The following is a 25,019-nucleotide window of genomic DNA, read 5'->3' as shown; positions in this document are numbered from 1 at the left end:
AGTTCATAATACTTACAAGCACTCAAATGAAAGGGTTAAGAGCTCAATTGTATCAAAAACACTCTTCAAGCAATGTAACTTACTCCCAAATCATTTAATACGTTATTGGGTGTTGTCAAGTGCTAAACATTACACAAATATCATGTTAAGTCATTAATAGAGTTATGGACTGTACAATTTTATTCCAACTTTCCCATTTTTCCTTTTTGAGTTCAACCTACATGGATTCATCTAATAATCAATCAACACATAGTATTTTGCATCAAAATAATTATAATAGCATCCATTCATGGTGATGAACTTCATTTGCCCAACATATATACCATAATACATAAAATTCATAGGTGACATCATATGTTCCCAATTGCTCTTAAGTTAAAAAAATCACTAAATCTAGATCTTTACTAGCATTCTTTCATGTTTATGTTCCAATGTCATCTCTAGAGTGTTAATTAATCTTTATTAATGTCTTTCACTTCTAATATGTCAATCATCATGTAGTTATCCATAGATTTCCCAAAATGTCCTTATGGCAAAATATTCCATAAACTCAACTAAAGATCATTCAAGTCTTCATGTCTTTGCATTCATATCACATCATTAGTATCAACTAATGTTTATGAGTGTCATATACTCATCAAATCCTCACATATAAATGAGTCCATTGTTTTCATCACAATTTCCCCCAAACAAATAGAAATCCATGTTTATAATTGATTCAATCATAATGGATGAATTTGAGCATTCCAATTGGGTTTGTTACTATCAAATATTGTCTAGGTCATAGAATCCAATCCTATTTCATCAACAATTGTAATATCCCTAAGTTGGCTTTTCTAGGGTTCATGGAGATTTTTAACCAAATCATCAAATCCATAAAATGGGATGATTGGATTGAGATTAGAACCATGGAAACCACTCAATGGAGGTTAGAAAACCAAACCCTGATCATTAAATCCCAGAAAACTTGATATTGGGGTTTTACGCACTACACAAACTCGATTTCTAGGTTAAAGGGAAATAGATTTTACCTTGCAAGCATGTGTTCTTTCCCTTCTTTGCATGGTTGCCACTTGAATGAAAGATTAGTTGGTAAATGATGAATAAATTGCCACTAGATAAGTCTTTTTGATGATGAACAAGATCTAGAAGAGAAAGGGAGAGAGTGTGCATCTTATTTCCCACTTTGTTTACATTTAGTCCCTCATGTTTAAGCATTTTGCTAGTTCTTACAATTACTTAATTTATTTTCACATTTGCCAAAAATGGTTACATAAAAAATCCTTCTCCTTCCATTATATAACTTTTGTAGTCCCTTCCATTATATAAGTCAACACTTTGGTTAACTCACTTTGCCAACTTGAAACTTTTGGCCCTTGAACTTTTAAAATGTTATTATTTTCACTTCTAACTTTATAAACTTCATATCAACCACTGATATGATTATTATTTGATGATTTAACTATATAAATCATCATTCTTTTATTTACTTTAAAAATTTAAGAACTTTGGCGTAAATTTTCGGACGTTACATTTTTCCATCTACTTCAACACCCCAATTTGTCAAGTTGGATCAAAGGCTTTAAAGGTTTTCATACTTAAACACCCTATGGTTGTTTTATAATCTTTCTAATTCGTGTAATTGTATCCCTAATGGTTTTGTTTAAAATTATCTTAAAATAATAGTTATTCTAAAATTAATTTTGTTTTCATTATAAGAATAAAATTCCATTTTTAGTTATCAAAACCCATCAATGTAATCCTATCACTTGGAGCTCACAAAAATATAGTACAATATCACTTAATTTCATCTTGTGAAGCCGAATATATGGCTACAACAACATGTCAATCACTATGGTTAAGAAGTATGTTGGCTAACTTGACTTGATCAAAATGTGTGAAGATATTTGTTGACAACAGGTCCGCCATAACATTAATGAAAAATGTGGTATTTCACCGGATAAGTAAAAATAATAATACATGATTTCATTTCATCCGCAATTATGTTGAAAAATTCTTGATTAGTGTAGAATATGTAAGTGGTGAAGAACAGAAGGCAAACATCCTCACTAAGGCACTACCACGAGCGAAGTTTGCTAGGCTACGTTGTCAGACCCCCGGCCGAGGTGGCGGAACATCTCGGGCTATGCGACTAAGTTCATGGATCACAAGTAAACTGAATATATATCACAAGTACACCAATAAACAAAACAACATTTGTACTCTATCTTTAAGTTAGAATATAGGGTTCTTACATATAATAATAATAGTACATGAATTGCCTTAATACGTAGACATACATAAAAAAAAACTAGTAAACTAGATTGCCTGAAATCCATGATTATCCATCTTTTGAATGCTTGAATTAGTGATTCCCTGAGAATACATGTAGTTTTGACGGTCTACACAAGGTTGTTGAGAGTTATACGTTTTCTGCTAACAGTAGTCATACTTTTAAAAATTCTAAAAAATGTTTTTCTTTATATGTATAACCATACTTAAAACAGTGTTTGTAAAGAATATTTGAATAAGTTTTGGAAACCTAATTGTATCTTTGCATAAGTAATTGCATACTTAAAATAATTTTGAAAACAACCAAGCCCATGGTTTGAAGTAAAAGAGAGATTCTAGTTAATGTTTATAGTGAGTCCTATAACCGAGCTATGTGACTAAAGGTACTCCCTACAACGCTTCATTGCACGTCGTAGTAACGATAGTAGCTACTTATCACCCGCTTCGAATGATCGGTCGAGGTTGTAGCTAGCAACTGCAGGTGGGGATGTCAACCCTGTATAGATCTATACATACGTATCACGCTCTGAAGATTAACGATTATAGTAGTACGGATATGCTAAGTGTTTTGATTGAGATAATGAATATAGTCTCACTAAAATGCCCTTAACTAAGGTATGTGAATAGCTCTCATTCGTAACTTATAAGTAGAGAAGTTACTAGGCATAATGAATTGTATAGAGTTTATAAAAGCCAAAGCATAACTCGTATGCATGTATAGTATAAGGTACTCACTTTTATAACGAAGTATGTTTCAATAAATGTTCATGTATAACTTTGTACATATATACGCATAACTTAAATCCTTAGAATTACTGTTGAAAATATGCTTTAAGGAATCCACTAATGAGCAATAAAAGTAGTTATGGTTTTGTCAGTTTTTATTTTTGAATTGAATAAGTTTAATTAGGAGTTAGTGGATAGTTATTCTCTAGTTAATTTTCAGTTATGAATAACAGTTATATAAGCTGATGTAGTACAATGATTTTGATAATTCTAATTTCCAATTCCATTCATTACATAGCATATCTCCCTTGTTCACTTTTCTCCTGTTTACAACCTATTGTCTTCTTTTCTATTTGTTTAAAACTAACAAATTGGTATCATAGCATATTTCTTGAGGGATCTGTGAGGACAAATGGCAGAAAGTAGTGTTTCATAATTCACTATTCCTATGTTCAATGGTGATAATTACCAGCTATGGGCTGCAAGAATGACATCTTATCTTGAAGCCATGGATCTTTGGGAAGTTGTAGAAGAGGACTATGTTGTTCCTCAACTTCCAGAAAATCCTACCATGGCTCAAATCAAAGTTCACAAAGAGAAGACATCAAGGAAGTCAAAGGCAAAAGCAACTCTGTTTGCTGCAGTCTCTACAACCATTTTCATAAGAATTATGTGCCTCAAAACTGGAAAAGAAGTGTGGGATTATCTGAAGGAGGAATATGAAGGAGATGAGAAAATTCGAGGCATGCAGGCTCTCAACTTGATCAGAGAATTTGAGATGCAGAGAATGAAAGAATCAGAGACTATCAAGGAGTATTCAGACAGATTACTGGATATTAGAAACAAGGTACGGTTGCTTGGCTCTAAGTTTTCAGATTCAAGAGTCGTTGAAAAAATTCTTGTTGGGTAGCGTAGCGCTTTGATGTATTGCGTCCATTGGGATCGGTTATTAGTCCAAGTTTTGTAACTCCGGTTTGGGCCTATCCAACCGAGAGCTGATAGGGTTTAATAAAAATATATATGCATGCATGCATATTAGGTTAACGATTGATAGCGATTACGATAGATCACATATTATTTCTTCATCGTTCTTGTAAACCCTAAATCCTCTACAGTAGAAGTTCTTTATCGAGCTCTGCTGAGGATTGTTGATTAATCATTCGAGACACTTTGATCCATTCTTGTGTTGTTGCTGTTTACTCGTTTATTATTTTACCTGTTTTAAAGGTCTAATCGATCTTCAAGTTAATTTTTAACTTATCAATTGGTATCAGAGCAGGAGGCTGTGTAAATCATACACTTCTTTTCTGTGAAAAAGGTTTCGATTAGGGTTATTCCGCATTTACTGATATTTATTGATCCGTCATCCCATAATTGACGTAACTCGATATTTATTGTTTTGCCCTAATTTATTACATTACAAGTCTGATCTTTTAACAGGTTATTCGATCAAGCATGGACGAGTCGCAATCCAATCCCATTAATATTTCGAACAACATTGGATCAACAACGAAGATTCCCATCCTTTACACCCATGATTATGAAGTCTGGGCACATCACTTTGAAGACTATGTTATAGGATCTGAGGACAATGGATACCTCATCTGGGAAGCAATCGTATCTGGACCCTTTTCTCATTCAGCAACTTCAAGGATTATTAAAACTCAAAAGGAGTATAATGATCTTTTGAAAGACGTTAAAGATATTGCTCAAGACGAAAAACATAAATTTCAGTGCAATATCAAAGCATTGAGATTAATCAGATTCGCTCTTCAATCCGATACTTTCAGGCTGGTGAGTTCATGCACGACTGCAAAAGAAATATGGGACAGGCTACGAGAATTATACTCTACAGACGAAGATCTTGAACACTCCATTCAAACCTTACTCTTGTCCGAGTTTGGTGAATTCAAGCAGGGAGCCGAAGAAACCGTGACTCAAACGTTCGATCGCTTCAATCATCTTCTTAGCAAGATGATTAAACATGACATTGAAAGGAAGCTAATTGAGCAGAAGGTTACGTTTTTGAACGGCCTCAAATCTGAGTGGAGAGCTGTTGTGTCCACAGTCAAAGCACATGAGCAATTTACATCCTACTCTTTGGCGAAAGTGGTAGGCATCCTGAAATCTCAGGAAAAGATTGTGTTACAGGAGAAAATGTGGTCTCAAGCTTGGGTTCGTTGGCTCTTTTGTCCAAAAGCAAAGCGGTGATGGAAGAAGAAGCCCTCAACTTAGAGGACTACGACCTCACTTCGGAAGACTATGCTATGATGGTGTCAAACCCCAAGAGGTTCATCAAGAAAAGATTTCCCACAAATAATAGAAATTGGCAGGGAAGTTATAGTTCTGAAAAGGTCAAAGATGAACAGAAGGCAGAGGAATCAAAGAAGGAACCGAAAGCTGAAGGAGATTCGGGAGTGAGCTGCTATTACTGTGGAGGAAATAACCACTATGCAAAAGATTGTGTCCTCAAGAAAATGGCAGAAAAGGATGAGGAAAAGGATGAAGAAATCTACCACTAACCCTTCTATGAATGCTTTAATTGTGCAGGGTTCGGTAGCGGATGATGAGTTCGGTGGCGTGGAGGTCTGGTCAACCGATTCTGAGGATGATGAAGTAAGGAAGCCTTCTCATGGAAAGGCTTATGTGGCGAAAGAAGAGGGCAACGGTGGAAAATGCTTGATGGTGACAGACGTGTCTCAGATGAGGGGATACAACACAGATGGTGGGGTTGAAGACGCAAAGCAGCGAGAGGACTTGTGCTTCACTGCAAAACCGCTCAGCGTGCAGTTCAACGAGCTTGATGAACTGATCAAGAAGGTACAATCCGTTTTTGTTTCATTCAAAGTCCCACAATGCTCATACGAAAAGGAATTAAAAAGTGTTAATTCAAGAATCTCTCATCTAGACAGTAGTTTAACTCAAACTCGAGTCACCAATTCTAACCTAACTGACCAATTAAGCAGGGTGTCTTCGAAGAGTGAGGAACGGAGGATGTGGATCGAACTGAAGGAGTCGGAGTTAATCAAAACAAAAGATTAAAACATTTATTTGCAAAGAGACAATTTAAAGCTTTTAAAACAGCGAAATGTTTTTTGTTTGATTGCTAAACGTCTTTACACTAATATCACTCAGCTTCATTTGGATTGTGAAATAGGACAAAAGATTCATCGTATGATTTTACCCTTCCTTGAGTTTAAGGAGGATGAAATTGATGCTGAAGCGTATAATTGTGAAAGTGTTATTTCATCTGAGGATGTTAATCCGACGTATATGTATGGACTAGACAAAATCGAATCTTTCATAAAGTCCAACGACCATAAGGACATGCTTAAAAACCTTTTGGATGAAAATGATAAACTGAAACTGAGGACCGAAACCATACAAAAATTTGACTCATTGAATGCCAACTTGAGCTCAGAAAATAAAATTGATGTTGAAAATGCATCTAAGCTTAATGAGGACGACAATATGAGTGAAATTTCTGTAGAGGACATAGTTGACTGTTCAGAATTTGTCAAGAGCGAACCCGAAAACCACAAGAATCTCATTTCAGAAAATTCAGTGGAGTTTGCTCGTTTGTCTCAACAAAAGTCCCCGATTCTTGCAGAGAAGGCAGTAGTATACCAAAAGGTAAGAACCACTCCAAATCAGGTGTATAAGGTCACAGGCGTAACCGAACATCAGACTGCTGAATTCACAGCCATTGTAAACGAAGACAATGCTGATGGTTGCGACGAGTTCTTCTGGTCAGCTCCCATCGACAATGCTGACGAAACGGTAGGTTTGTCTGAAAGGACTTCATGGAAAAGCAAAGGCAGATATGTGCCAGAACCTTTGAATAAACCTGATAGTTTCGATGTGCCAAGCACTAGTGGTATAAAATATGTTCCTCAAGAAAAAGGAATTCCTGCAAAAGAAGTCACTCCTTCAAGTGAAACTTCATCAGTTCAGAGTGAACCCGCTAAAGAAAAACAGAAACCGAAAGCTAATATCCATCATCAACCGAAGCAGATGAGAAATCAAAAACAGCAAAGGAATTAGAGATACAAGAAGAATCTCTCTGAAAGAAAACAGTTTTGGCAATCTCAAAATGCCTATTTCTCATATCGTGACAGGAACTTAAAGTCAGAGAAAAGTCCTGTTGAATCACAAGAGAGCAATAACAACCGAAAGCAGAGGTTTGGTTCAGAGAAAAACATTAACCGGAAGCAAAGGTTCGGTTCAGAGAATGACTCCAACCGAAAGCAGAAGTTCGGTTCAAAGAACTACATCAACCGAAAGCAAAGGTTCGGTTCTGAGAACAAAAGAGATCAAAATTCTAGGGTCGGTCCCACTAATGATCAAAAGCAAAAGGGTCACCTAGAGTCTCCAGCCAAGAAGTCATCTCCGTCTAAGCTCTCTCATTCAAACTCTTCTAATTCCTCTCAACCGCATTCTAAATCCCATTCTGTTTACTCTCAAAAATCTCAACCATCAACTGAACTAAAAGGAAAACAGAAGATTTCATCAGTTAAACCAGAGTCCAATCCAAAAGCAACGAATCCCAATAAAATTAAGGTTTTCACCATAAAAAAAAGATGAAACAACACTAATAAAAAGAACATACCTTGTTGACATCTCTCTTACTATTCCTGTTCCTGTGAAAGGCTTACGAGGACCCAAGAAACTTTGGGTTCCTAAATCTGCTTAATTTTTGCAGGTTATCAGTGACGAGTTGTTTGACGAAGAATGGTACATAGACAGTGGCTGCTCGCGTCACATGACAGGAAGGAAGGAAGAGCTAAGGGAATACAGGTCTCTTTCAAACGGTGGAAATGTCAAGTTCGGGAACAACTCCTTCGGCACCATAAAAGGCTACGGAATGATTACAAACGGTGATTTCACGATTAGGAAGGTTGCATACGTGGAAGGACTACAACATAACCTCATCAGTGTATCTCAGCTTGTTGGAGGTACCGGTCTCAAGGTTTCATTTGACGATGAGGGTTCTGAAATCATTGAGAAGAAGACGAAAAGAGTTATTCTCAAATCGGAGCGTAAAGGTGAAATGTTTCCCCTAAACCTCAAACCCATCAAAGGAAACCCAGCCATCTGCTTGTTATCCAAGGCACAATCTGACGAAAGCTGGTTGTGGCACCGAAGGCTCTCTCATCTCAACTTTAAGGATATCAACAAACTTGTCACTGGAGGTCATGTTCGAGGTCTTCCATTGCTCAAGTACGATAGAGAACATTTGTGTGCTGCATGTGAAATGGGGAAGCAGAGTCGTCAAAGTCATCCATCTATAATAAACACTAAAGTTGTTGAACCACTAGAATTACTTCATATTGATTTGTGTGGTCCATCATCTATCGAAAGTATCGGTGGTAGCAAGTACATTCTTGTTATTGTTGATGACTTTTCGCGTTTTACATGGGTGTTCTTTCTGAAGCTTAAATCTGAAGCGACTCACAAGCTAAAGGTGTTCATCAAGCAGATTAAAGTACAGCTGAAGAAAGTCGTTCGCAACATCAGGAGCGACAATGGACTGGAATTCAAGAATAAAGAATTTGAAGAATTCTTGGCAGAAAAAGGAATCAGTCACAACTTCTCAGCTCCCTACACTCCTCAACAAAACGGAATTGTCGAAAGACGAAACCGATCTTTGTGTGAAGCAGCCCGAACCATGCTAAGTTTCGCTTCCTTACCTTTATACTTTTGGGCTGATGCTATTTCTGCTGCTTGTTTTACACAGAACATGTCATATCTCAATAAGCGCTTCACTCTCACTCCTTATGAGATCATCAACAACAGGAAGCCAAATGTCAAGTTTTTCCATGTGTTCGGTTCACGGTGTTTCATCTTCAATTCCAAAGAACACCGCAACAAGTTTGATGTCAAAGCCGACGAGGGGATATTTCTGGGCTATTCTCTTACTTCTAAAGCGTACAGGGTATTAAACAAGCATTCGAGGAAAATAGAAGAAACCTATTATGTGACTTTTGACGATAGCTATGTCAAAAGGTTAAAGGCCAATGAAGACACAGCTGGGGAAATCTTTCCTCAAAATGGCCAAGTCACCGCCTCTATCACAAACCTCTTTGAGAAGTTCGTCGAGTTATTTGATGAACCAGAGAAGGCCACTCTCTCAGAAGCCAGCGTAGCTGACAACAAGGTAGATCATCTAAAGCAACTTGTCGATGATGCTGCAAAGAGAATGAATGAAGGAAGATCATGTTCTAACGAACCTCCACAATACAATGCTTCAGTCAAGGGGGAGGATCCGCCATCATCATCACAGCCGAGCTCACATGTTGAGGGGGAGAACAGTTCTCAAGCTGCTCCCGAACACACTTTATCAACCGAAAGTACCACACCAACCGAAAGTGCCTCACCACCCGAAAGTGCATCAACTCATGAAAGCTCAACACCAGCAGAAACCTCTATTGCACAAGACACTCAAGACATTCCATAAAGCTTATCTGTCGAGGGGGAGCATGCCGATATGCTTTATGACGATGAAAGTCCATCCGAACCAGAAGAGATGATAAACTCTGAATTGGATCCAAACTACCCTCCTCTCGTCAAATGGACCAGAGATCATCCTGTCTCTCAAGTTGTTGGGGATGTATCTGAAAAAGTTCTGACCCGATCACAACTCAAGGCAAAACAAACTTCCTTGTTTTAAAAAGTAGAATTCTGTATGTTTAACTCCTTCGTCTCAAAAGTTGAACCAAAGACAGTTAACACTGCTCTTGATCACTCCGATTGGGTTCAAGCTATGCAAGACGAACTGAACGAATTTGAAAGGAACAAAGTTTGGCGACTCATTCCAACTCCTCCAGATGCCTCAGTTGTTGGTCTTAAATGGGTCTTTAGGAACAAAATGGACAAAGAAGGGAACGTGATACGAAACAAAGCACGTCTGGTAGTGAAAGGATACTGTCAGGAGGAAGGAATTGACTACGAAGAGACTTTCGCTCCTGTTGCTAGGCTGGAATCCATTAGAATCTTTCTCGCCTATGTTGCACACAAAAACTTTGAAGTCTACCAAATGGACGTCAAGTGTGCATTTCTCAATGGTGAACTCGAAGAAACAGTGTACGTGGAGCAACCTCCTGGATTCGTAAATGAAAGGTATCCAAATCACTGTTAAATTTTGGACAAAGCCGTGTATGGACTGAAACAAGCTCCGAGAGCCTGGTATGAAATGCTGACAAAGTTTTTAAAGATGTCTAAATTCAAACAAGGTTCGGTTGACCCAACCTTCTTTCGTAAGAAGGAAGGTAACCACCTTATGATTGTTCAAATTTACGTCGATGATATCATCTTTGGCTCTACGAATCCCAGCTTAACGGCTGATTTCAGAAAGCTGATGGAGACTAAATTTGAAATGAGCTCAATGGGTCCAATTAACTTTTTCCTTGGTTTAAATATTAGACAGGGACCCGAAGGCATCTTTATTAATCAGGAAGCTTACACGAAGACTCTCATTGCAAAATTTGGCATGGTGGGAGATTCCAAGGTCAAAGTTCCCATGGCGTTCGGCACCAAGCTCACTACATCCTTGGATAAACCGGCAGTAGATATCACGCTATATCGCCAGATGATCAGTTCACTAATGTATCTTTCTGCTAGCAGGCCTGACATAATGTTCTTTGTTTGTTACTGTGCTAGATTTCAGGCGAACCCACGTGAACCTCACATGCTTGCAGTGAAGAACATTCTACGATATCTCAAGCGAACTACCTCTTTAGGTCTATGGTATCCATCCAACTCAGGCTTCTTCGTTCAAGCCTACTCAGATGCAGACCTTGGAGGTTGTGGACTAGACAGGAAAAGCACCACTGGAGGCTGCCAATTCCTTGATGGTAAGTTGGTTAGCTGGCAATCAAAGAAACAAACGTGTGTGTCTTTGTCCACATTTGAAGCAGAATACATTGCAGCTGCATCCTGTACTTCTCAAGTGATTTGGATCCAAAGTCAACTCAGGGACTATGGACTCATTATGAAAAAGATCCCACTATATTGTGACTCTGAAAGTGCAATTAGGATCTGTCATAACCCAGTGCAACACTCCAAGACTAAGCACATAGCACTGAGGTATCACTTCATTAAAGATCATGTGGAAGATGGAAATGTTGAAATTCACTTTGTTAGAACCACTGATCAACTGGCTGATGTCTTCACCAAAGCCCTTCCTGAAGCGTCGTTCAACAAAATTCTGCAAGGGCTAGGTATGATGGAATCAGAATCAGTACCACAAACTACCTCTCAAACTCAAACGTAAGAAGCGAAATAGACCGAACGTTCGGGTTCGGTTGGTTCATCTGCCTCTCGCTCATCAACTAAAGGTAGTTTTCTTGGTTGTAAATTTCATGTATAATTGTTCCTATTATATTTCTTTTATTGTCAAAAGTATTTCCTTTTTGAAAATCTAATTTCTTCGGTAACCGAAATAGACCGAACGTTCGGGTTCGGTTTTTCAAAAATTTTCAAAAACCGAAACCAACCGAACGCTCGGGTTCGGTTTTTCAAAATTTTTCAAAACCGAAACCAACCGAACGCTCGGGTTCGGTTTTTCAAAATTTTTCAAAACCGAAACCAACCGAACGCTTGGGTTCGGTTTTCCAAAATTTTTCAAAACCGAAACCAAACGAACGCTCGGGTTCGGTTTTCCAAAATTTTTCAAAACCGAAACCAACCGAACGCTCGGGTTCGGTTATCCAAAATTTTTCAAAACCGAAACCAACCGAATGCTCGGGTTCGGTTTTTCAAAATTTTTCAAAACCGAAACCAACTGAACGCTCGGGTTCGGTTTTTCAAAATTTTTCAAAACCGAAACCAACCGAACGCTCGGGTTCGGTTTTTCAAAAATTTTCAAAACCGAAACCAACCGAACGCTCGGGTTCGGTTTGTCAAAATTTTTCACAACCGAAATCAACCAAACGCTCGGGTTCGGTTCCAAAGTTTTTTTTTTATCTTTTTATTTTCTTTCTTAGTCTTAATTTTTTATTTTTTTATTTATCATTTATTTTTTTAATATATATCAAAAACTCCAAAAATAGTTTGTTTTTTATTTTCTTTTTGGCCTTATTTTTGTTTGTGTGTTTGTTTATGGGGAAATTGTTGAATTAGTTAAGTGTCCTTAGAAGCATGTTGCTGTATGTGCCCAAAGCCTCATCAGATTCTGAATAATAGCCTTAATGACTTGGTATACACAAACCTCGTCTTCCCAATTAGGCTATCACATTTATTCTAATCGTGAGCTACCTAACTCTCTTCTCACATGAGATAAGAGTTTTCTGCTTGGTCCTACTTTTCAAAGTAGAGGTACTTTGATTTCTTACACCATCTCTATTGCATTTCTCCATTAAATTCGTTTCACAAATGTAACCCTTGAGACTCTCAGAAAATACCACTGGGGTTTATGGTTACTCAAAATCTGCGTTTATGATCATAGTTTCGTGTGACTACGAGTTAAGTGAAACCCAAAATTCAATACCCAATCTGAATTGACGGTGAACAATTAATTTGCTCTAGTTTTCACTTATGAATTGACGGACGTATCTTCATGAAATCTTAGAATTTTCTTTTGTGTGATTCCTATGAAATTGTTAAAAACCATAACATGGGATCCAGTTTTTAATTTTTTTGTTGCGATTTTATATTTTCCCAGCCACTTTAAAATTATTTCAAACCTACTTGTTCAACAGACTACACCAGTCTCACAAATACTTTGTTCACTTTCTATCTTATTTCAAGATTAGGACTGATGAATCAAAGCAAAAGCCACCCTAAAAAGCTTAATTAAAAGAAACCTTTCAACACTTCTTAATAAGTGTTTGATCGTTATTCAACGGGAAACCACATTAACATTTTAAGGTCTATCTTGACTTTGAAGGAAGAGATTCGTGCCCGGGATCATTTGTTTCGTGTCTTTATTGACATCACACTTTTTCCTAAAAAGAATTGCTTTATTTCTTATCTTTTACACCCTTAGCACGAAAATCTTTGATTTTCCAAAATTCTGGTTCTAATAATTACAGGCTTTTTCATTGGATTGGTGGTTAATTAATTGTTGTGGTCAATTTTAATCCATGTGGGAATATTATTCAAAAGATTCCGTTGCACTTTAAAGGGATAAGATGAAGGGTTGTTGACTCAGGCGGGAGTCTAATCGATTTGATTTCAACCGGCGTAACAGGGAACGCGTGCGAATTTGAAACGTCTAATCTCCAACTGACGTTGCAGACGCGTGTGTGAATTTGAAACGGTTCTTCTCTAAATGGCACAGAATGGGCGGGTGTGAATCTGAAACGGTTTGCCTCCAAACGGCGCTTGATGGGAGGCGTGTTCTTAGGAATCTGGCACTCTCTCTCATGCGTGATCATCGGTTCCCCAACTGTCATGCATCAGTCAAATTCTGGAAAACTCTTGGTATTTCGATAGAAGATTTGGGCAGATCTTTCTCTCTCCTTAAACCTCGTATAAAAGGCGACATCCTCTACCATTTACCTCTTTACTGCAATCAAAATTCCCAGAGTGCAAGAAATCCTTGAACCCTAACTGTTCATCATCTTCTTCACTCTCTTCAACAATGGCAGATTCATCCTCTGTTCACGCCACTTCCCACATTCTTCCCATTCGCCCTCAACAATGTCTCATTATCGATTTAACCCCTCACGCTTATGATTCCTATATGTTCCCCATCATCGAGTGCTTGAAGTATTCTCCGATTGCTCCTGCACTTTCAAGGGTGGAATCAGTGCCAATGGAGTTCCCGTCGCAGATCTATGCGACTGCTCATTACGATAAAGTGGTCGATCGGATTTTCTTTGATGTTTCTCATCACAAAGCGTCTATCTCCAAGCAACGCTTTTGCTCTCTGCTAGGGTTTGAAGCTGATCCTACAAGGGTTAATCCAGAGACAATTCCTATGGGGCACCTGTTTAACATGTTCTACAACATGGGTTACACAGAGGCGCTTACTTCCGTCGCTAAGTTCAAGAAGTCGTGCTTGCCGCCACAGTGGAACGGGATGTTCACTGTGCTATTCAAGGGTCTTTCTGAAAGGAGCTCTAGCTCAGATGGTTCCAGTCGACTGTTCCTGTCCATCTTGTACGGTGTCTACAACGGCATCAATGTCGATTATGGGTTTGTTCTTTGGCAACAACTCATCCAGAGTCTCTCCTCCTCTTCCCGACATTCAGAGGTGTCCTATGCAAGGTTTTGGACCCTGATTACGAAGTGGGTCATGGACAAGTACAGCATCCCCACTGTCGCCGGCGCACCGATGTCTTCGATTGTTACATTCCACACCACGAAGATCATCGTTTCAGATGCTTCCAAATTCCCTTTCAATGGTTCCATTCCGGAATCCATGTATGATGACGTTCCAGCTGACAGCCGGATCATCAGAACCTACAAGGAGTTCAAGCGTTCTGGTCCGAGGGATCTCACGCCGGAGATGCTGAAATCGATTCACGACGCCGACAAGCCTGCACCTAGAGGCAAGAAGGCGGACAAAGGAAAACAGGTGGCGAAAGGGGCTAAAGGCCCTTCTCCTAAGAAGAGGAAACCCACTAAAGCTGCTCAGTGTCCGCAACACAAGAGGCGAAAAACACAACCAAAGCGAAAGCTGATTATCGCTTCCTCTTCCAGTGACTCAGAGGGTGAGAGTTCGGATTCTGACGGCTCTCCAAGAGGCAACACACCACCCAGATCACCTACCCCTGAAATGCAAATCCATACTTCTCCAATTCCCTCTCCTACTCAAACAATCCCTACTTCCATTCCCACCATAAACCCCTTTACCCACATTCCAAACACCTCAATCCCAATGCCACCGCCAATCTTCACCGATGCTACAACAACATCCACTGCAAAGGTTACAACCAACGTATCTGATACGGGGGTTCATACTGATGCAACCAAACCTCCACCAGCACCCGAAACCGTAAACACAACCGAAACCCAAAAAGCACCCGAACCTACCCCTACCCAAACTCAACCTGAACCTACACCTACACCCGACACAACCCAACCCGAACCTACCCATACAACTGCACCCCCAGCTTCACCACCACCACCATCTCCCGGTCACGCCTCTGACGGAGATAACCCTTTCCTTGGCGGGGAAAACATGATGTTTGATTCGGTCTACTACAGTCCGTTTCAAGTGCAAAGCGACGATGATGAGGATACTCCGGTAACAAAGAAACATCTTAAGGAGCTCCATGACAAGGTCGACTTGCTCATTGCCTCTTCCTCTACGTCTCAATCATCCATCTCTGAAGCTGCTATTCAGAAGATTGTTGACGCTTTCTCAAGGGCTCAGCAAGACTTTGTCGCTTCTGCAACCGCCGCCATTGATGCCTCAACGAAAGCTTGTGAGGCAGCGACTGAAAAAGTCGATAAACTATTTTCTGATGCCTCTGCCCTGTTAAAGTCTTTACAGGAGAGTGCTGATGCCACCAAGACTACGTTGGAACCAATTGTTCAACAGTTGGCCACATTTATCTCTACTGAGTTGAAGTCTTTTGCTTCCCTTCGTCAATCCCTGACAGATGACAACTCAGCCTTCCGTGCTTCTATTGACGAGCGTCTCTCACAGCTTCAAGAAGATTTGGCTGCCGAGAACTCGTTGATGGATGTTTTGGCAAGGAAGACCACTGCCTTAAAGGTCAAGAGTGCTCAACTCTCCAATTCTCAACAACAAATTGACACTCTTCGGTCCGAACGGGAGGTCATCAAGACGTGTGTTTCGGATGTCCACTCAGCCATCTCCAACATCCTCGAAGCACATGATCCAATACTCAATCATTCTGTGAGGCGTACCCTTGCAGAGAAGCTCGCTCCTGCCCTAGACCTGTTAAGCAAAATTGAAGGGCTACCCGATTTCGTGTCCATTCCGAAACAAGGGGGAGAAAAGGAGTCTGCATCTCAACCACCTCCTTCCTCAAAGGCAATTCACACAACCGAACCTCCTCCTGTAGGCCAAGCCTCTGGTTCGGGTGTGAAAGACAAAGGCAAGAACATTGCTGAGGATGAAGAGGAAGATGATCAAGAAACCATTGTCAACTTGTTGAAACGCAAAAGTCGACGCAATGATGAAGATGATAGTGCTCGTGTGGCAAGAGAAGCTGAAGAGGCCGAACGCAAAAAGAAAGAAGCCCACGACCTTCTCAAGAGTAGGAAAACTCTTTTTCCTGCTTGGACTCTTGAGAGGATGATAAAGGAGGCAATCGACACTCCGAGCATCTTGTGGCTTGAACCAGTTATCTCATTTGACTGTTTCAACTCCGTCGACTCTCAGTTCATCATGCCACTGACCCGAAAGGCGTTCATCTTTCACGCCTTCGCCAACGTTGCCGAGTTCCCTCATCCTCATCCGGAGGTTGATCGGGAATTGATTGAATTCTATCTGAAGGCTGCTCAACCCCAATATCAAACCTGGAGCGCTCAGAAGATCATCAACGTTCGGGTCCTGAAACCATACACTGAAGGGAAGTTTATCAATGTTCGGTTCAAGGTGCTCAGGGGATCTGCAAAAACCGAACATGCCATCTCTTTAGCAGATCTACCGAACCTCAATCCCCATGATTGGATCATCCTGCACAACATCCTTCTGACCAACGAAGCTGAATATGGTCCGATCATTGACCATCTCAAGAGGATGCTGGTGTGCTATATCATGGAGGTCGCACTGATGGATCAGGAGATTGCAAATGTCTTCAAGAAGAAATCGAAGATATCTCCTGTTGGCTCGGCCAGTGAACTAAACCAGATGAAGATGGGAAAAATTGACCCGAGGCGAAACTCAGTCATGTTCACTAGGAGTGAAGGACATAAATGTCTCTTTGCCTTAGCTGATAAACATCTTTATACCACTGCTTGTCTTGAGCATGTGTTGGGGATCATCCACAGGTGCAAGGAAAATACAGCGGATGATATCAAGTGTTTTGACGACATGATACAATGGTACATTCGGTTAAGACAGACGATCCTCGCGCTTATCTCTCGTCTGTTTGATACTGTCAAGAAGAAGGTTCCCGCTGCTGGCCCAAGCAAGAAGACAAAGTAATCTCGCTCCAATTTGATGCAAAGGGGGAGATTGTTGGGTAGCGTAGCGTTTTGATGTATTGCGTCCATTGGGCTCAGTTATTAGTCCAAGTTTTGTAACTCTGGTTTGGGCCTGTCCAACCGAGAGCTGATAGGGTTTAATATAAATATATATGCTTGCATGCATATTAGGTTAACGATTGATAGCGATTACGATAGATCACAGATTATTTCTTTATCGTTCTTGTAAACCCTAAATCCTCTACAGTAGAAGTTCTTTATCGAGCTCTGCTGAGGATTGTTGATTAATCATTCGACACACTTTGATCCATTCTTGTGTTCTTGCTGTTTACTCGTTTATTATTTTACCTGTTTTAAAGATCTAATCGATCTTCAAGTTAATTTTTAACTTATCAATTCTCGTTACTGTACCTGAGAGATATGAAACTTCAATAACCACTTTGGAGAATACAAGGGAACTGTCAGAAATTACTTTGGCAGAATTGTTAAACTCATTGCAGACACAAGAGCAACGTAGGCTTATGAGACATGAGCATGTTGTTGAAGGTGCTCTACCGGCCAAGCATCGAGATGAACGAAAGCAAAAGAAGAAGAGTGACAAAAATTCCTCATCAACTTCTGTTGTTGAAGATTTTGTCAACAATCAGAATCAAACCAAAGTTCAAACTCCAAAAAAGAATTATCCACCTTGTAAGCATTGTGGTAAAATGGGTCATCCTCCATTCAGATGTTGGAAAAGGCCAGATGCAAAGTGCAACAAATGTAATCAGGTCGGTCACGAAGCTGTTATATATAGAAGCAATACTCAAAAGCATGAAGAAGTCCATAAAGCTACTCAAGATGAAGAAGACCATATGTTTGTTGCATCTTGTTATTCAACAACAATTTCTCCTGAATGTTGGCTAATTGACAGCGGGTGTATAAACCACATGTGTAATGACATCAGCCTCTTTAAAGAGGTATTTCCTTTGAAGTCTAGGAGAGTGAAAGTAGGCAATGGTGAATACGTTATAGTCAAAGGAATTGGAACAGTTGCAATTATAACTACTTCAGGTACAAAAACTATCTCAGATGTCATGTATGTACCAGAAATTGATCAGAATTTAATAAGTGTTCCCTAGCTGCTAGAAAAAGGATTTAAGACATACTTTGAAGATTTTTTTTGTCGTGTGTATTATCCAAATGGAAAAGAATTGATGAAGGTCAAAATGAAAGGAAGAAGCATGGCTTAGCAAATGGCCTTTTACAATAAAGTTAGCAACACTAACATATGGCACAAGAAGCTTGGGCACTGTCATCTTCAATGAATGCTACAAATGCAAAAGGATGAAATGGTGAGAGGTCTTCCAAAGTTAGATGATCAAATTTCAAATTGTTCAGCGTGTTAATACGGAAAACAAAGGAGGATTCCATTCCATAAATCATCTTGGCGGGCATCAAAAAAACTTCAAGTCATGCATACTGATGTTGCAGGACCTCAAAGAACACCATCATTGCAAGGTAATGTTTACCACATTATTTTCATTGATGATTTTACAAGAATGTGTTGGACTTACTTCATGAAGTTCAAGTCAGAAGTGACTGATGTTTTCTGGAAATTCAAAAAAATGGTTGAAAACCAAAGTGATTGGAAAATTCAAGTGTTGAGGTCTGATAATGGAAAGGAGTATACATCAGAAAAATTCAATATGTTCTGCAAGGAAGCCGACATTGAACATCAGCTCACTGTTCCATATTCTCCGTAGCAAAATGGAGTTAGCGAGAGAAGAAACAGATCCATATTGGACATGGCCAGAAGTATGTTGCACGATAAGGAGCTGCCAAAATATTTTTGGGCAGAGGCTGCTAACACAGCCGTGTTCTTACAAAACCGGTTACCAACACTTGCTTTGGAAAGTAAAACTCCTTTTGAAGCATGGTTTGGATATAAGCCTTCACTAAGCTTTCTTAAAGTTTTTTGGGTGTGTATGTTTTGTTCACATTCCTTAGGTTAAGCGTGAAAAGCTGGATAAAAAGGCCATCCCGGGCATCTTTGTAGGTTATGGTTCAGTTTCTAAAGGTTACAAAGTGTACCATCCTCAAACAAAAAAGATGACAATAAGCAGAGATGTACATTTCAATGAAGACGAGCAATGGGACTGGAACAAGAAAAATGAACAAAAAGGTGTTTCTTTTGGTGACAATGCAATAGAAGAATCAGAGGATGAACCGATAGATGATGCCTTGGAAGACGAGTCAATTGATGATCCTCCCGTAAGAGGTACAAGCTTACTTACAGATGTCTATGTAAGGTGTAATGTTGCAATTAATGAACCATCTAATCCTGAAGAAGCCCTGAATGATCCAAAATGGAAAAAAGCAATGTTGGAGGAGTTGTCTATGATAGAAAAAAATAAAACGTGGGAGTTGGTTGAGAGACCAGAAGGAAGAAAAGTCATTGGTGTTAAATGGGTGTTCAAAACAAAGCTCAATGCTGATAACACCATCAACAAATTCAAGGCTCGACTTGTTGTTAAAGGGTATGCTCAAATTTATGGTGTTGACTATTCTGATACTTTTGCTCTCGTTGCAAGGTTAGATACAATCAGATTGTTACTAGCCATATCTGCACAAAAAGGTTGGAAAGTGTTTCAACTAGATGTGAAGTCAGCCTTCCTAAATGGTGTACTACAGGAGGAGATATTTGTAAAGCAACCAGAAGGTTTCAAGATTCAAGGCAAAGAAGATAAAGTTTATCTACTAAAAAAAGGCTCTCTATGGTTTGAAACAAGCTCCGAGAGCTTGGTATAGCCGGATAGATACTTACTTACTGGATCTCGGTTTTGTTAAAAGCTTATCTGAAGCTACTCTTTATGTGAAACATAATGAGAATGATATTCTTATTGTCTCTCTTTATGTTGATGATTTGCTCGTGACAGAAATAACAAGAGGCTCATAGATGAGTTTAAAAAAGAGATGATGCAGGTTTTTGAAATGACAGATTTGGGTCTCATGTCATATGTTCTTGGCATGGAGATCAAACAAGACAAAAATATGGTGTTCATCTGTCAAAAGAAATACGCAAATGAAATTTTGAAAAAATTTCAAATGGAAGAATGCAAAGCAGTGAGCACCCCAATGAATGAGAAAGAAACGTTTAGCAAAGAAGATGGTGCATATAAAGTTGATGAAATTTATTTCAGGAGCCTAATCGGTTGTTTGATGTATCTCACAGCGACAAGGCCTAGCATTCTCTTTGCTGTTAGTCTTTTATCGCGATTTATGCACTGTGCAAGTGCGATACATTTTAGGGCAGCAAAATGAATATTAAGGTACATCAAAGGTACCATCAATTTTGGAGTCAAGTTTGAGAAAAATCAAAGATTCAAGTTGCATGGTTTCTCAGATAGTGATTGGGGAAGATCAATTGATGATATGAGAAGCACATCGGGCTACTATTTCAGTTTGGGCTCAAGTATTTTCTCATGGTGTTCAAAGAAGCAGCAGATTGTAGCACAATCTACTGCAGAAGCAGAATTCATAGTAGCTACAGCAGCCACAAATCAAGTTTTATGGTTGAAAAAGATTATGTGTGATTTGCAAGAAGAACAAAAATTTAGCATTGATGTTTTTGTTGACAATCAAGCAGCTATTGCAATCTCCAATAATCCGGTATTTCACTGGAAGACAAAGCATTTCAACATTAAGCTCTATTTTTTGAGAGAAGTGCAACAAAAGGGTGAAGTCTCTTTAGTCTACTGCAAGTCTGAAGACCAGCTAGCAGACATCTTCACCAAACCGCATCCGGTCAGCAAGTTTGAAGTTTTAAGGCAAAGGATTGGAGTGTGTAGTCCTTAAAGCAAGGAGGAGTGTTGAAAATATGCTTTAAGGAATCCACTAATGAGCAATAAAAGTAGTTATGGTTTTGTCAGTTTTTATTTTTGAATTGAATAAGTTTAATTAGGAGTTAGTGGATAGTTATTCTCTAGTTAATTTTCAGTTATGAATAACAGCTATATAAGCTGATGTAGTACAATGATTTTGATAATTCTAATTTCCAATTCCAGTCATTGCATAGCATATCTCCCCTGTTCACTTTTCTCCCCCTGTTCACTTTTCTCCTGTTTACAACCTATTGTCTTCTTTTCTATTTGTTTAAAACTAACAATTACTACAAAGTTTTATGACATGCTTTTTAAGACATACAATGTCACATAAAGTCATAGAGTTTTGTAGTAAAAAGGCATATGTTATTTTTATTAGTTGTATCATTTTAACAACATAACATATGAAAATGTTGAGTTTTAAAACTATATTATGTGTTTATAACATATAAATGTCAAACCAATATTTTATAAACTAGTTATAGTTTTTACATTAAATAATAATATTTTATGTGTATTTTTGCATAAACTAGCACAATTAAGCACATGTATTCTCCTCCAAAGCATATAAAAATATACAAGAGGGGCCATAATACTCACCTTAACATGTGATTGTCGATTTGTTTCAAGAACTTGACATGAGTAACTGTAATTTTTCGCTTCTAAAACGAACCGTCAGGACTAACTTTGTTACCTATTTAATCAAAGGAAAATGTTAGTATAAATTAATAAGTGTGGGGATTGTTTTGTGACTTAACTAAACTATATGGTTGAGTTGTTAAAATAAATAAATTGGATGGGACGGATTTTGTTAACCATTTCCAAATGAGGGACTAAATTGGTTTATTTAAATCAAAGTTTGGGGCTTTGGATTTATTTTATAAACAAGTTCTGTGGGAGGCGTTTATTTCATTAATTGGATTTCATGTTTGAAGAGTTAGGACCTGTTTTGAAAGGAATTTTCAAGGGATGGGGTTAGGAATTAATTTGGAATGGGAGTTTGTGTGGTTAGGACTTAATTTGCAGAGAAATTTCGAGATTGGGTAGGTTTTGTATAAATCAATTTGAAGTTTTAAGGGTGGAGTCAATCACCTCTTATGATCGATGAATGCATATAACTAAAAAAAGGAATTACATATTCGTTTTAGGCAGTTTACTATCAAATGAACATCACACAAGTATACAAGGGAGGTGGTGGCTTTCAAAGCCCCAGTAAAAGGTGGCGGCACCAATAGCTGCCAGCGACAGTGGGGCGGAGCTGCCATGACAACCTCCGTTCTTTGGTTGTAAACGATGAGAGAAGGTGCTGGAGTGGAGGGGGGAGGGTAAATTCAATGTGGTTTTCCTTGCCAAATCAGTGGAGAAAGTGGTGGAGGAGTGGTGGTTCGGTGGTGTTTTTATGGTGGTGGAAGGGTGGTATTATGTTGGTGATAAAACCTAAGAGAAGAAGAGAGGGAGAGGGAGAGATTGAGAGAGGAAGGCTGTGATTTTTGTGAGGAATGAAGAAGCCATAAGCTTCTATTTATAGTTACGAAGCCCCTCACACCAAGAACCACCATGGTTGGACACTTACACACTTAAGACATACATGTTTGTACTTTGAGGATGGAGTGTACACAAAAAGGAATGATCATGAAGAGTATGAGTGATCACATAGGCAAGGGCAAGTCCAAGAAATCAGATTTTTTTGTCTAGCAAACTCATGTGGGTCCCATAATGATGTCACAATCCCATTAATTACTCAAAACATTCCTAGTTTGATGCATCGAGATCCCGATGACGAATAATTTTTTTTCGAAAGTGTCGTTTGATAGAATCGAGTTCAAGGATTCCAAAAACCCGAATGGATTAATTTTTCGAGTTGTAGAACTCCGGGAAATCGCGGTTAAATTTCCGCGTCAAAATGGCCCGAAACACTCGATTTTTTGACATTTGCAGATATTTTCACTAAAAATATTTCGAGTATGAAATTAAATATTAGACCATAGCCTAAGTCCAAAAACGCTCTCGGAATTTACATTGGAGGTGTGCAAGTGCCTCAGCGGCTCGATTCAGTTTTAACAATTTAAAAAAAAAATAGTGTTTTAATGGTTTGTTTTTTTATAATTGTCATATCTTTTGCATACGAACTTGTAATGACCCGTTCCCGTTATGTTAATTTATTGGTAATTGTTGTGAGTTTTGCAAGAGGAACTCGGCGAGTTCATAGCCTGACTCGCCGAGTAGGGTCGCGGCTGCGAGCACGCGTGAGCCGGGGACTCGGCGAGTCCATATTCTGGACTCGGCAAGTCCATCCGTCTGGGTGAAACCCTAAATCCCCGGGTTGCCCACTATTTAAACCACCTTATAGCCCCATTCTCGCCTCCCTCACCCTGAGAACACAGTGAGAAAACCCTAATCCTCCCTTGAGAGCTTATAAGTGATTTGGTGCCATTTTGTGAAGGTGTGAAGAAGGAGAAGAAGAAAGAAGCAAGGAAACGAGTGGTAGTGCAAAGATCCAAGGGCAAATCTGAGTTTATTGAGGTATTTTCGGAGTTCCCTTCTTGTTATATGCTTTAAACTTCCATTAGAGCTCTTCTAAGAGCTATTTGATGTTTGTTCCAAGCCTTATGTTTGCATGAATGTCTTAATAAGTCGAAATACCTTTGGATCTGAATGTTGGGGTGTTGTAGAGCCCATATCTTCTGTCTTTTTGGAGTTGCTTTGCATATTAATCATAGATCTACCCATTTTATGCATCTTTTAGCCTTATTTCCCTTATTCATGAGGTTGTGCACGTAAAGTTGGAAACTTTACGTGGTAAATCAGCTTATTGGACTCAGATCTATCAATTGTATGCGTTGGATTCAAACAAAATCGAGTAAAAATCAGTTGCATGGCGGCAACTCGGCGAGTCGGGAAGAACGACTCGGCGAGTTGGGTCGCGAGTTCCCGAGTCCTTCATTTTGATCAGTGTCGAGTGAATCCAGTGAGTTAGAGAGTGGACTCAGCGAGTTGAGGGTAGACTCAGTAATGGAGGGACTCGGCGAGTTGTTCATGCAACTCGGCGAGTCCAAGGCAATCTTCTTAGGATCATGAACAACTCGTCGAGTTTGTTCATACGGCTCGGCGAGTCGGATGAAGATTGTCTGAGTTCTTGGATCAAGAGGGTACTCGTCGAGTCGATGCCACACTCGACGAGTAGCAGCGGGTAGAACTGAGAAGTGAGAATAGGACTCGGCGAGTTGGGTGACCCAACTCGGCGAGTCAGCCCCAAAAGTAAGTTGACTTTGACCAAGGGTAAAAGAGTCATTTTACCCCAAGTGCAGTGTTTAGTATTTGATTGAGTGTGTTCATGGGCTTGTAGCCGAGGAGATTCAGGAGCAGCAGCCGGTAGCTTTCAGAGACACACACTCAGCCGCCAGTTTACGAGGTGAGTTTCCTTCAAGTAGGGACGGGTCTAAGGCCGCAATGCCGGCCCGTCCAGTTAGCAGTAGTTTCCGGACTTCGGTCCGATGTAGCAGCTAGTATGTTTGATGCCTTCGTGGCTCAGACAGGATTTATGTGCTATGTTTTATGTGTTACGTGTTATGTGTTCCAGGCTACGGCTCGATGTAGTATGCAGTATATGTGTTCATGCTAGTTGATATGCTATGATATGTTCAGTCAGTTAGTTCCGGACTCCGGTCCGATGCAGGGGACAAGGTCCCAGTTAGTTCCGGACTTCGGTCCGATGCAGTTAGTTCCGGACTTCGGTCCGATGCAGTTAGTTCCGGACTTTGGTCCGATGCAGGGGACAAGGTCCCAGTCAGTTCCGGATTTCGGTCCGATGCAGTTTCCGGGCTTCGGCCTGATGCAGTGGGCAAGGCCCAATATGTGTTATATGCTATTGTATGGTATGTGGTATTTTGGGGAGCTCACTAAGCTTCGTGCTTACAGTTTCAGTGTTGGTTTCAGGTACTTCCGCAAGCAAAGGGAAGAGCTCAGGATGATGGCATCGCACACACCACCGCCTCAGCTTTAGCCTGGGATTGATTTAGTTGTTTTGATCTGATGTAGTATGATACAGTTTTCCGCACAGTATTTTATTAT

At 39.6% G+C, this 25,019-nt stretch overlaps 1 protein-coding gene across 1 annotated transcript; it reads left to right on the top strand.

The window, feature by feature from the left end:
- Positions 1 to 3,466: 3,466 nt before the first annotated feature.
- On the top strand, positions 3,467 to 18,830 carry LOC111881897 (uncharacterized). Its single transcript, XM_023878287.3, has 3 exons — positions 3,467 to 3,865; positions 17,586 to 18,138; positions 18,559 to 18,830. The coding sequence occupies exons 1-3, from the start codon at positions 3,467 to 3,469 to the stop codon at positions 18,828 to 18,830; spliced, it is 1,224 nt and encodes a 407-aa protein (XP_023734055.3).
- The last annotated feature ends 6,189 nt before the right edge of the window (positions 18,831 to 25,019 follow it).

This window comes from Lactuca sativa, chromosome 5 (assembly GCF_002870075.4).
Source record: "Lactuca sativa cultivar Salinas chromosome 5, Lsat_Salinas_v11, whole genome shotgun sequence".
Taxonomy (NCBI): Eukaryota; Viridiplantae; Streptophyta; class Magnoliopsida; order Asterales; family Asteraceae; genus Lactuca; species Lactuca sativa.
This window is presented reverse-complemented; position numbering and strand designations above follow the sequence as displayed.

Excerpts from the sequence above, each read along its gene's own strand:
- LOC111881897 (XM_023878287.3), top strand. The coding sequence starts at position 3,467 with ATGTTCAATGGTGATAATTACCAGCTATGGGCTGCAAGAATGACATCT. Across the intron at positions 3,866-17,585 it reads TACTGGATATTAGAAACAAG|ACACAAGAGCAACGTAGGCT; the intron begins GTACGGTTGCTT and ends AACTCATTGCAG. Across the intron at positions 18,139-18,558 it reads TGCAATTATAACTACTTCAG|GACCTCAAAGAACACCATCA; the intron begins GTACAAAAACTA and ends CTGATGTTGCAG.